Source organism: Centruroides sculpturatus, unplaced genomic scaffold, assembly GCF_000671375.1.
Source record: "Centruroides sculpturatus isolate CEXI.00-Female unplaced genomic scaffold, Cexi_2.0 scaffold2053, whole genome shotgun sequence".
NCBI classification, from domain to species: domain Eukaryota; kingdom Metazoa; phylum Arthropoda; class Arachnida; order Scorpiones; family Buthidae; genus Centruroides; species Centruroides sculpturatus.
This window is the reverse complement of record NW_019386165.1, coordinates 16,297-29,782: the sequence shown is the minus strand read 5'-3', so window position 1 is coordinate 29,782 and position 13,486 is coordinate 16,297. Positions and strand designations below refer to the sequence as shown.

The 13,486-nt window shown below is 29.0% G+C and overlaps 2 protein-coding genes across 3 annotated transcripts in view; one reads left to right on the top strand and one right to left on the bottom strand.

Annotated features, from left to right (window-relative positions):
* Positions 1 to 5,738, bottom strand: part of LOC111613883 (flotillin-2-like) — a 26,910-nt gene extending 21,172 nt beyond the window's left edge. The window contains exon 1 of the mRNA XM_023355236.1: positions 5,508 to 5,738. Within this exon, the coding sequence (XP_023211004.1) occupies positions 5,508 to 5,556 (49 nt within the window). The 5' untranslated portion in view covers positions 5,557 to 5,738. The remainder of the gene's footprint in view (positions 1 to 5,507) is intronic.
* The window catches only part of LOC111613884 (serine/threonine-protein phosphatase 4 catalytic subunit B-like), a 23,558-nt gene continuing 15,798 nt past the window's right edge, over positions 5,727 to 13,486 (top strand). For both annotated transcript variants that reach the window (XM_023355237.1, XM_023355238.1), the window contains exons 1-2: positions 5,727 to 5,813; positions 5,924 to 6,057. The gene's annotated coding sequence lies outside the window, so the exon portion shown is untranslated. The remainder of the gene's footprint in view (positions 5,814 to 5,923; positions 6,058 to 13,486) is intronic.

Sequence of the window (13,486 nt, the reverse complement as noted above, 5' to 3'; positions counted from 1 at the left end):
GTAAAATTTCAGAAATTTTCAACAAAAAGTATAGATACTGTATTATTAAGCATCAAAGTTGATGAACAAAATCATACACCCAAACAAATATCATACATACAAAAAGAAAATCCCCCAATTTTTTTGAATTTCAATTTCTCGACATTTCAAGTTCCCCTGAATCCAAAAATGTAAACATCTTGGGGGTCATTTTTTTGACTGATTGCCATATTTTCCCTCTGTTATATATAACAGAGCCAGGAAAGTAAAAATTAAAAATGAATAGCTGTTAAAAATTTTAAATTATTGAAGCAGTATAGATGTATGAAGAGTTTAATGAAACATGAAATATAAGAAAAATATGCAGCTCCTATTCTTTCTGTACTGATAATTTATAAAATTAAAAATGAAAGATAGACTAAGACAGTTGCATATTCATTATATATATTTCAATACTATTATTTTATAATTTATTTTAATGTATTATTATTTCAGCCACGTATAACAATTTAAAAATTGTTATTAAAAAAAGTTAAACTTTTACAATTTCATTTTTATACTCATTTTATTTCCACTCTAAAGCAATGTTTTGTAAATAATAACAATTGTGTATTTTAATCAATTAAAATAATTTTTAGTGGAATTTAGATTTTGAACTGTACTGTAATCTTATGATTAAGATATAATTTTAGAATAGTGTGTTTTGGAAAACACAAATGCTACTTTTTAAAGACAAAATATGATAAATTGCAACAATATTTTTTCTTTTAAAGCTTTTTTTTAAATTATTACAATAAAAATTTATATATACAATCATACATATACTGCACTTTAATTTAAATCCATTTCAATATAGGTCTAGATATATCAATTATGATACAAATATTAAGCCTGTAATTGGATAAGTGGAAATTATGGTTTACAATAAACTTATAATTATTGATGTAAATTATAGCAGCAGACCTAAAGGGAAGGTTATGAAAGAATGATTATGCCCTTAGAAATTTTCATGTATAAAAATTTACATCCTAAAATACAACTTCTATATATCTTACTGGAATTATATAATTTTAATCTAACTAAAATCAAATTATAGTTATAATGAATTCTTTTAAATCAACTAGTAATATTTCATTTCATTATATAATTCAATAGTTTATATCATCATATTTTTAGCTAAATTTGTTATAGTATATACTAAATCATTGCTTTTATAATTTTATTGGTTCCTGGAAAACTGCTATTAAGCAATCTATTCTGTTTTGTAACAAACATAGCATCATAAGCTATGATTAATTTAAAATTCTTGGAAATACAGTCTTAATATCATATTATACCAGTAGTTGTGACAGAAAATTTATATCAGTTGTAAAAATGAAAGTTTAAAACAAATGAAATAAAACTTGGGCCTACTACAATCCAGAAATTTTTAATTAAAAAAAATAATTATATGATATGTAATATACATGTAACTTTTCATTATATTATATAGTATTAAAAACTCTTCTAAACAATTTATAATGGAAAGTTAATAACAACAGCAACAGTTAATAAAAATTGTTAATGAGCATTTTCCAAATTGTGATTAAACAACCTATACAAACTATGGTCACTATAAGAGAAAAGAACTATCTAATATTCTCTCTAAATAATAAAACACTTCTTAAATTATCAAAGAATTTTGTTTAGAATTCTTAACATTTTTTTAATCAGAAAATTTGACAAAAACAAAGCAACTTATTTTAAAAATTAGTGAATGAGATATTTATAATAAATAACTTGAGTTTTTATAACAAAATTTAATAAGTGTTTAAAAGTATTTTAACAAAACGTCATTAAAACTAGATCTGAAATTGATACTTATTAATTAAATCACTGTATGGTGCATTATGTATTGCATTTCAACATTTACCATGCAGCATCATTTCACAGCAGAGTTGAATAAGCATGCAAATTTAAAATTCAAGAATGTTTTGCTTTAAAAAAAATCTACATTTGATAACAACAATAATAAAAAAAAAGTCAGTACTATTAATTTTTGTTCTTTTTCTTGTTATTGTAAAAAGCACACTATTCAAAAATTCATGATCAAATTTTGTTAGAAAATAGCCAAATTTTCTTCAATCTTACAATCAAGCACTTTTTTGTTAATTTAGTTATGTTAAAGCATTAAATTGTTATTCAATATCAATAAGTAATATTAATTCTACATCATTATTCTCTTAGATAACAATTCTAACAAAAATTGCAGACAAAACTTAAATGACAACAATTCCTTGCACCTACAAAACTCAAATCTAAAAGAAATGACAAAATTAACCTCTGATCTGTGCTTATACGCATTAGCCTGCACATCAAAAATGCACCTGAAAATTGCTTTTTGTCACACAACTCCAACTTGCTTTTAATACAGTTAGTATAACTGCATTTTATTAGATTTTTTGAAAAACGTAATAAAATGCAGTTATACTAAGTCGATATGTAATACACCATATTCCTGCAGAATACAAACAAATCTTACTTCATATGCAAATTGAATATAGTAAACAAATAACACATCATTCCCCTCAACAGTACATCTAACGTGAAATGCCAAACCAATAGATTAATTTGCATACTATCAGATAACAGTGTATTATTTGCAAAATAAAGTTTTTCTTAAAAATTCTTAGTTATATTTTGATTTTTACACACTTTAAATACCTCATTTGAAAGAATAATGTAATCAGCTTCTATTGTTTTTATAGGCAACATGACAGCTCACAACCTGATAAGAGTGATGTGCAATATTGTAATGTGACACATAGTAAGACACCAACCGAATGCCGTAAATCAATCGGGCCCGATTGATTTACGGCATTCGGTTGGTGTCTTACTATATTGGATATCGGGTTTGGATATGTTTATTTATAAATGTGACACATAATGTGCCATGCAGTAATTTAATAAATAAGTGGCAAATATAATTTTGAATTTCAATGAAAATTATTGAAATGGAATTTGTGGGTTTGCCGACTAGGGGGAATCATTAATGCCACGTCAGGACCCTTTGCATGTAGGTGGTGGTGGTCTTGGAGGAAAAAATGACAAGTATAAAACCCGTTTATTGAGAATTAAGAATTTGCTTACATCAGTCAAGTGAACAGGTTGTTCCTAATGTTTTGTCAATTGTAGTAAAGTTCGTACTAGTGCCTTTCACTTAATTGAGAGAGGTTGTAAAGCCAGTTGATGAGATAGTTACGGTGACAAAGTGACGCAAGCTAGTGGAAGTCTTAAATCTGTTATTCACAGGATGGTGAGTGAAAAAGTTAGAGTTGAGACAATCCCAATTATATGACAACACAGACTGTTTAGTCGTTCCACACAATTGGGAAAAAAACTCGCTCATTGCTGAGCCTAGCCATGCCAACCAGGGTTTTTATAACTTTTGTTTTCGATTGTCTATCCAGACTGGCTGTTTTCCCTCTTTCTCACTCTCCAAGCGGCTGTTTGCTCATTACCAAGCATAACAAGATGCCAACTTGAATTGCAGGAGAGGTCAAACTTGGAGGAGAATTTGATCTCCCAACCGGAGATGGTCAATCTTAGGACTATGAGTACATTCTGTCTATTGTTTATGACGTCATGTTGCATCTCTAAAACAAAATTTTTTCCTTTAACTTCTATTTTTTTCCCTCTCTCTTTTACAAAAATAATTTCAATGCAAATTCTAGTGGTGGTTCTGGCCTGTCCAGTACCTCACAAATTGCCATAATTGTATTTTTAAAATACTTTTGTTTCTTTCTCACAGAATAATGCCAATTAATGTATTATTTATCTTTCAAATCAACAGAAACAATTTACAAAATCTCAGGCCTAGCTTCAATAACACCAAAAGATTAATTAAGATATTTTGTAGCTATCATTATGAAAGTAATTTTGAATCATTCGATCAATTAATTGTTGAAATAAAACATATATTTCTGTCAGATTATTTTTTTTTTAAATGAACTCTGTTAACATCTGTAAATTAATGACAACACCACGAAAAATCCATCAAATAAATGTAAAATTTAACAGAAAAACAAACCTTGTCATTAATTTACAGTAGTTTATCCAGTTTTGTGGTGATTTTATTTCCGTTAACATCTTATATATAATAAATAATTCTGACAGTGTTCTCTATCTTAAATACCATAAATATTTTATTATTTAAAATATATAAGTACTGTACCATAACAATATACAAGTAAATTTTTCTTATTTTTGTTACCTTATGAATTTTATTAAACTGATCTCATTTATCAATTTAAATAAAATATAGTTCAATTCTTATCATTCAAGCAAACAAATATAATATACAATTTAAAGTATCTCATGAAACATTCTTAGCTACAAGTTAATTTAACCAGCATCTACATATTGAAAATTTCATTCAGGTGCATGTTATATTGGCTTTATGAAAATATCCCTTCTTTTAGTAATATAAAATACAGTAATAAACAACTTGAATAATATACTTTTCACATATTATGAATTTAATAAAATTTTTTCAGTAATTATTTATATTTAAAAACTGAACAATTATAAAATATTTCAAAATACAGTTTATATATATATATATATATGATACATTTTTAAATATTACTCATAAAAATTACCCCGGATTCATTATATAAATAAGATAAAGAACGTACGGTATACGGTAGTGATGTATTTATCTTATTTTAATCTAAACTACTTAATTTGATATTGGGTTCATATGATATATCTTGATAACGATGAACTAAATTTAACAATGAATTGAAGAAGTTTTAGAGAAAGAAACATTTAAAAAGCTATAGTTTAAAAGAATGTGTAGAAGTTCATTTTAGGTATCAATAAAGTTGTTGATTGGTGATAATGGCATTTGTGGACGTGATAATACAATAATCCCTAGAAAATTATGATCATACATATATTGATATTGAAGATACAGAATCGAAGCGTAGTACAGATCTGCATTTCTCAACCGATGGTCCACAGATCTCCACAAGGGTCTGCGGGTTCATCACGGCACGGGGGTTATAGATGTCTGCAACACGAGAAACATCGAGAATCACCAGTATATGTTATAGATTAATTTTAGATAATTTATGTATGTATATAAATTACCTAAAAGTAACTTCTATCAAAAAATGATATATGCAGAGGGAAATTAATGCAGTATTAAATTTTATACTGAAATTTTCCTTAAATTACTGTAATGTTAAAAATCATTATTGATAAAACTACACAGTTTTATTTCTAATTGCCATTAAGTAGTTAATTAAAAAATAAAACGTCGGGTTACTTTTCTACATCACAATTAACGTAGAAATCCGGTAATTAAAATACACGCGGGAAAGAAAAAAAAAAACTTCAGCAAAAATCACGTTTCTTAAAACCGGAACCGGAAGCTGATAATCTCACGGTTACGCCCAATTTAATTACAATAGCTTTTTTTTACGATAAAATATTAATGATTTTATATGCATTAGGATAACAAAGATTATAGATTTATAACTCACCCGACACTATAAGAGCTTCGTTTGGTCCCACAGTATGAATGTTGCCCATTTCTAAATATATCTCTTCAAATCTTCCTATTTTATAACTACCGTACTCTTTTAATTCCGTAACGAAATTGCAAACTTGCTAGGAAATAATCTACTTATACCTCATTATTTAATAATTACGAAATAATTTCGCAATCGTTAGAAACATCACACATTTCTGCAGAACGGCAAAAATTCTCAGCGTAGTTACACAAGCCACCGACAGAGGACGATTCGATCCATACACTCCTATTTACTCTTCACCGAAGTATGGTTAAGGTTTGTTACGCGAAGTTTTATTGGATCATTTTTCCATGTATTGCGTTTCGTGACCAATGAAATAACTTTTGAAATTTCATTAGCTCACTTATTTTTTTTTTTATCCTCAGTCAGTTGCAGTAAAAATTTTGGTAAGGGAAATTAGTCATACAGTCTCCTGTCAGACTTGATGTGTTTGATAATTAAATTTAGTTGAAAAGTCAATCATTTATAATAATCAGAGGGAATATAGAGTGATAAAAAGGTATATAAGCTTTCAATTTATAATAATAATGCTTATTTTTCTTTCTGTGTAGTGATTTAATGTGTTTTAGATTATATACTTGTTACTTATATATGATCTTTTTTAAGGTCTAAGAATTGACCAATTATTCTTATAACATCTTTAATTACCATTAAAGTTACTTATTAACAAATTTTATAAGTTTTAATATGTATAAGTGTCTTAATTATATGAATTAAATAGAAACAAATATATTTTTCTTTCTTTTAAATCTCAAAATATATACACTTAAGTAGATCAAGCAAACTTAATTCATTTAATTAATGAGTCTGTTCCTATTTGTGATATTATCTGATAAAAATACTCATTTAGATACGTTAAATGTAATTACTAGTACTTTAATAATGTTTATTGTTTTTAATGATCGAAAAAATTATTCAATTTAATGCATATATATTAATCATCATCATCATCATCATCATCATCATCATCATCATCATCATAAACTTTACAAGAATAGAATAAGAAGTATAACTGCTTGCCAAGAAAATGTGACAAAAAAGTAAAACTTCTGTTTTGCTTCATTGTTTTATTGCCAAGTAACATGTTTACATGTTACAGTAGATTACATTAGATATTTAAGATTTAAGTGTGTTCATAAAACATATGCATTACAGTGAAATATGCTTTTTTTTTCAAGTTAGTTGTGATAAATTTATTTTATATGTTTTTGAAAATGTTGGAATTATATTGTATAGAAGTTTATATATATATATACTCTGTGATTGTAATTAAAGTCTCCATATTTAAGTCTGAAGAGATATTTAGCAATCAAAATGTAATCAAATCTTGTATGATGACATTTTAGGACATGCAGAAGACATTTCTGTAAAAACTATGGCAATTTTTGCACTGTAAGCATTGAGAAAACAGTTTCTTTTGTATAAGCACATGTTGCAGCTGACAGTTCAGAGTATGAAAGTGGTTACAGTTGTTGAATGTCATTTTATCAGCTACAATGGCCATCACTTTGTCACGTTTCTTTATGTTTTGAATGTGTTTCTTGTAAAGCTATTTTATGAAAGCAACAGCAATGCTGTAGTTGCATTTCAGGAATTTCACTATTGTAAGATTTTATATTAAGAACTGTTGACTCTTCAGTTCTGTTCTCAGGAGAATGATTACTCAATTCAATGAAACTGGTGTCTGGAAGTTCAACCTAGTTGAAGGTGTAAATCTATTGCTTCATAAGTCAAATGTGTTACCACACCTACTATTAATCAGTCAAGGAGTGATGTTGCAGGTTTTAGTGTATATACAGTGTCACAGTAGTTGTACCTATGATACAGTGTGAAAGGCACTGGCAAAGTTTGTGCATTGTTTCTGTATAAAGTCAGTCACAACCAAAACATCAAGCAATTACTCTGCTAGCAGGGAATGCAACTGACCTTTGTATTGATCTTTCTTGCCAGAATGGAAATGGATGTGTTGTGATCATGGAAGAACCTGTGGTGTAACAAGGCACATTTTTATCTCAGTGGAACAGTACAGCCATAACTGTCAATTTGAGTTGTGGAAAACATCGTGTTTTTCAGCAGATTCTATTACATTTGCTTAAAGTTACCCTTGTGTAGATTCACAGCCACATTTATCCTTCAAAGCAGCTAGTCACAATAGGCCCATGTCATGATCTGTGATGGCTCCGAAATATTAACAGATGCTCCACACTTTTGCCATACAACTGCACAGTAACAATGCCTTCAGTAACCACTTTCTTGCAAGATGGAATGCCTTCACATACCAGACACTGCATGCAGCAGTTTCTTTAACAAAATTTCATTGATAACAGAGTGATTACTTGTGTGATTCTTACTGCCTGCTATCCTGTTCTGCAGATCTTAATCTATGTAATTTTTGACTCTGAGGACACTTAAAAAGTATGATTTATTGAGGACGTCAGGATTGTACCAATAAATGATGCAAAACAGAAAAAAAACTTCCTCAGGTCAAAGAATGTAGAGGATGCTGAGAGGAGCAACCAAACTTCAATTTTGTGCATTACGTAAGAACTAATTGTTATAACACCAAAACTAAATGCAATAACAGGTTATTTATAGTTTTAACAAAAGTAAGGACTGAATTTGAGGATTTTTATTTGGTAAAAAGGGTATTACAAAGATGATTCAGTATTTATGGTATGTGGCATTGGTTAGCATTACTGGAAAAAATACAGTAAAATTGTAAACATCCAAACATAAAAACTAAACTATGAAATATATGTTTAGGACAAATGAATAACTAACAGAAAATCTGCAGTAATATTTCATTATTTTTGTACAAACAATTTAAACAAGGATACAGAAGTGTCCTATGCCACAATAGCATAGTATGATGTTGCAAAATGTCAAAGGGTTTAAATTAATGAAGGTCAAAGAATTTTTAAATTATATTTCTAATTTCCATACTACCTAGCATGCAACAATCTGCTTTCACTTCTGAACAGACAGTCTATTTCTAGTTTCAACTATAGGTATGTAGGAATAAGCATCAAAAAAATGTTGAACATAGCCAATTAGAATCAAAGTTTCATCTATGGCATATTTTTTAATATTTTTAAAATAGCATGTCAGTATGAAGGTGCAGACAGACTGTCAAGAGCTTATATGGGACCCAGGAATGTAGAGGGTCCTTTTTGCCATTTTATTTTTTATTAGTAAAAATAACATTAATTTATAAGCATAGGAACCAGTAAGGACCCAAAATTTTCCCAAAACTTACTGTACACTAGCATTCAAAATAAAACAATTTATAAACCAATTAATAATAATTATTATTATTATGTGGTTTGAAAAATTCAAATTAAATTATACAAATAATTAAATAGGCCTACCATATAATTTGCTTCATAACACTAAATTAATAAATTTACATAATTTTTAAATTAAAAAGAACAATTTACTTTAAGCATGTGCACATACAGCAGAGTCCTGCTAGTCCAAACTAATTGGGACTGAGCCCTGTTCAGATTAGCAGATTTTCGGATTAGCCAAATAATTGAAATAATCCAGAAGTAAGCAGTAAAACAGTTCTGGTTTATATAGATCCAACATCATCATCATCGCCCCCCACTCTTTATTTCATCTGTTGTACTCACTGGAGGGTGCAAACAGTTAACAAAAACAAGTTTTGTAATTTTGAAATGGCAACCTGCCTTCATTGTTTACCTTAAAATTATTTTAACTGTAAAAAAAAGTTTTTAATACACAGTCCAGGATTTCAATCAGATGAGTGTTGGTACTGTGTTAGTTAGCATGATTAATTGTGGATGTTGTATGTACTGTTCCCTTTGCTCTACATTATTTTAGTTTAATTTAGTCTGCTGCTACAATGGCCATGAAACAGAATCACACAACATGTACATTGAAAGATAAGCTGGACATTTTGAAAAGGCTAGACATGGGTAAAAGTGCAAGGAAATTGGCAGTAGAGTTTGGAGTGGGCAATGCCACAATAACCAACTGGGAAAAAAAACCATTCAAAGATTGAGCAGTTTTGTGCCTCTACTTCAGAAAAATCAGTTGAAAATCGACAAACAGCAAGGCCCTCAACGGTTGACAAGCTTGGTGAAGCCTTATTCATATGGTTCACTCAGAAAGGGGAATACCCTAAGTGGACCTCTTGTTAGAGAAAATTTCCTCTCCTCCAACCGAAACATGTTCAGACTAGCGGGGCTCTACTGTAGTTATAAACTTAATGTAATAAGTTGATTAATTAATGGAAATAAAATTGAAGTAATCACCAATACTGTGAAAAACCTTATTTTTAGTATAGGTTCTAATTAATGGACTTCTTGATATCCAAAAAGAAAATTTCTTTATGACAATGACCATTGTTAAGTTTTTCTGAAGAATTATTTAAGAAATATACCAATTTTTTACAAAAAGATGAACATTATTAAGAGTTTTTGACTGACTTTTTCTTTATTTTTATTTATTTATTTACTAATCCAAACTCGCCATAACTAATCAGGCTATTATTAAGCCATAATTAATAATTAGAAATTAAATAATTTGGTACTAGAGATAGATGTTAGGTGCCATCTCTTATCTAAATTAATAATTGTAATAATTTATTAAATAATTTAGAACATTTNAATTCAATTCAAAAGCTTTGCTTTTCCTATTGCTATTCATCTTTACTTCTGACAATATACAATAACAATTCAAATGACCCAGATAAAATACTTTTGTTTTTAAATACAAGAGGGTAAAAAATCTGGTATCTAGTAAAAAAGTGTGAATACACGGTTCACAAAAATTATTTGCAAAAACGCAAAGAATTTTTCACTCACACATATAAGACTATCTAGGAATTTGAAGCTGTGATAAATGAATAAAAACCTTGTCTTATATGCAAGTAAATATGGTAATAAGTATTGATTCATCAATGATGAGTAGTATAACTATATGTCAAATAAAAAGTCTTTAAATAATTTTCAAATGAAAAATATGGATGAATATAAAATAAATGAGAGAAATATTGTGTGTTCTGCCTTTATGTATATTAAAAAGATTATGAAAACTCTAATTTGGAAACTTAAAATAATTTATCATACACATAAGTGATTTTCATAAGTGTTTTACTTGTGACTTCTTCACCTTGTGTCAATTCACTTGTTATTGATATTACTGTTTTCTTATCTTGATAACACAATACAAATTAAGATATTGACTATTAAACAGTTTATTTGATATTAGTGTGACATTGCCAGAATTTATAAGAGAGAAATTTAAAACATGGAAACTTACTAATTTTACAAAAATACTGTTCAAAAAGAAAAATATCAGAGTCCTTAGATGTAACAACTTGACTTTAATAGCAAAATAAAAATATTTTTTTACAATATAACATGGAAATGTAAAAATGTTTTCCTGACATCAGAAATTAGATTGTCAGTGTTAATCAATCTTTGTTTACATATTTCATGTTGTAAGAACCAAGTTGCTTTTATGATAGTTCTTTATGATTATATATGAAACTGATATTTTTCATTGTATTGCATTTTTGTGTAGCACAATTTATGTTTTTTTTTTTGTACTTCAAGTGTTTATCTGTATACACTTGAAACTTACATTGCAAGTTAATATTTAAAAGCCACTAAGTATTGAATGGATATAAAGAAACAGATAATTTTATGTGATTGTCACAGTTCCTATACTGATGTAGGCAGAAATTGAGTTATTAGAGTGGAAAATCCAATACTTAAATTGTTTGTTACAGTGTAATACTTTTGACTCAACATGTGCATGCTACATGCCATCCATCATAGTAATGATATAGTACATAATAGATGCACTATATCATTGTTTCAGTAATTAATTGAATATAATAATTGTTTCTTTTTTCAATTATATCCTGTTTTGTATGAATTATATTTATTTTTTTTTAATTTTTAATTAGTTTTCAACAGATGGCGCTACACGTAAAGCTAGCAAGTCAGATGTAGGAAGAAATTAATTGATACATAAAATTCAATCAATATTTTGGGGTGGAATGTACGATATTATCTGAGTTTGATATATATTAACGTAACATCCGAGTTTCAGAGTAATTGGTCTAACGGCTTAGAAATGAATAGCAAACAAACAAACATCCTCGTTGATACAGATAAGATATTAAATGCAAAAATAATAAACGAGAAAATAACTTTTTTCAATGACAATAATACAAATAAACAGGTAAATGGTGGATGGCTCAGCTCTTATCTATTACAGAGAACAACATTAGAGAGGTTGAGGCGCACGTTTTAAACGTGTAAACGTGTACGTGTGACGTTCGGCGCCGCTTTCCCGTAAGCCTAAAAGTTTGACGATGGTGTTTGGATAGTCGGTGGAATCACGCTCGACATTCCAAACACCATCGTCAAACTTCTAGGCTTACAGGAAAGCGGCGCCGAACGTCACACGTACACGTACACACGTTTAAAACGTGCGCCTCAACCTCTCTATTGTGCATCCAAAGTCCTGTAAATGACACATTGTAGCACTGGTCTTCACAAGTTAATTGAAGTCAGTTATTTTCCACTGTTCTTTTTCTTTTAATCTATCTGCTATGTAGACTAGAGCAGCAGTTCCCAAACTGTTCTGCAGAAGATTAACATTCCACAAAAGCCTCATAGGGGTTATTTGATGATAAATAATTGTCTTTCATTTTGATAATTGTGAAATAAAATTTCCATATGAAAAGACATTACAGATATACTTGCCTTATGTTGGTAATTGGTTCCAGGAGAGGCGACGTAAGTCGAATTTACTTGTCTCCGAATCTACTTGTCATTAGGCTGAATCATAAATTACCATTCCCGATTCTGTATTTTATTTATTAATGCATTTTTAATAATATACGGTTAATAAGGATCTATTTTAAGCTTACAAACAAATAAATTTTAGTTTTTAATATAGTGTAGAGAAAAGTAATCTAAATTTATGAATGCATGTACTGTAAATACAGTACATACTTGTAAATGTATATATTTTAATATGATTTTATGTGCTTTAAACGCTTTTCTAGTGATATTACAACTTCAATATTTGTGGTGGGCAGACGTAAAGTTGAATAAAATGACTTAAACTTGATTTTTATTTTTCCATATACTTTTTTGACAAATGACATATAATCGGAAACGACGTAAGTCGAGGTATACCTGTATACTCAAGTACCAGCTTCTCTATTTCTCCATTTTAACAAACCAACAATGCTGCCCACACGCCCGAATTGAGCAAAATTGAATTGGAAATTGAAGCTGATGTGCACAAAAACATTTGTGAGCATTTAATGCACACTGAAATCCTTATTGGAGTGCTTTCCAGATATGAACATGGACATTGACTGGATGCAAAACCTGTGGAATTTGAACAGTTTGAAAAATCCCAAAAATTTTTCAGGTTATGGTCAGCCTAGATACGTTGGGCTCTGTCCTTCATCACCCAGCTGTGTCATAATGTGCCTGCTAAAACAACACTCTTATTGCCCACCACTTACAGGACAGAAAGAAAGAAAATTAAAAAACAAAAAAAAAAAACCCAAAATAAATCTCAAATGTTATCTATGTTAGAATATGAAGAGCTTATTGAACTTTACTGGTAGAGTCCCGAAAACTCGGCAGTCCGGATAACTCGGCCACACCCTGGCAGGGCGAAAAAACCCCTAGTTAGTTTTCATTATAGACATCTTTATGCCTCTTAAAGTATTTTTCTGAGGTCTGTCTTATCAGGTAAATTACTATACACTGTGTATTCATTAATTTTTATTTTCATGTAGTAAAGGCTCAATGCCTTCATAAAGTATGTACTTTTCCTTTGTTTAAGTGTATTTTGGCAGTTATTCTCTGTTGTATTCTCAAGCAAACAATACATACAAGTACAGTACATTTTCTTTGTTTAAGGGTATT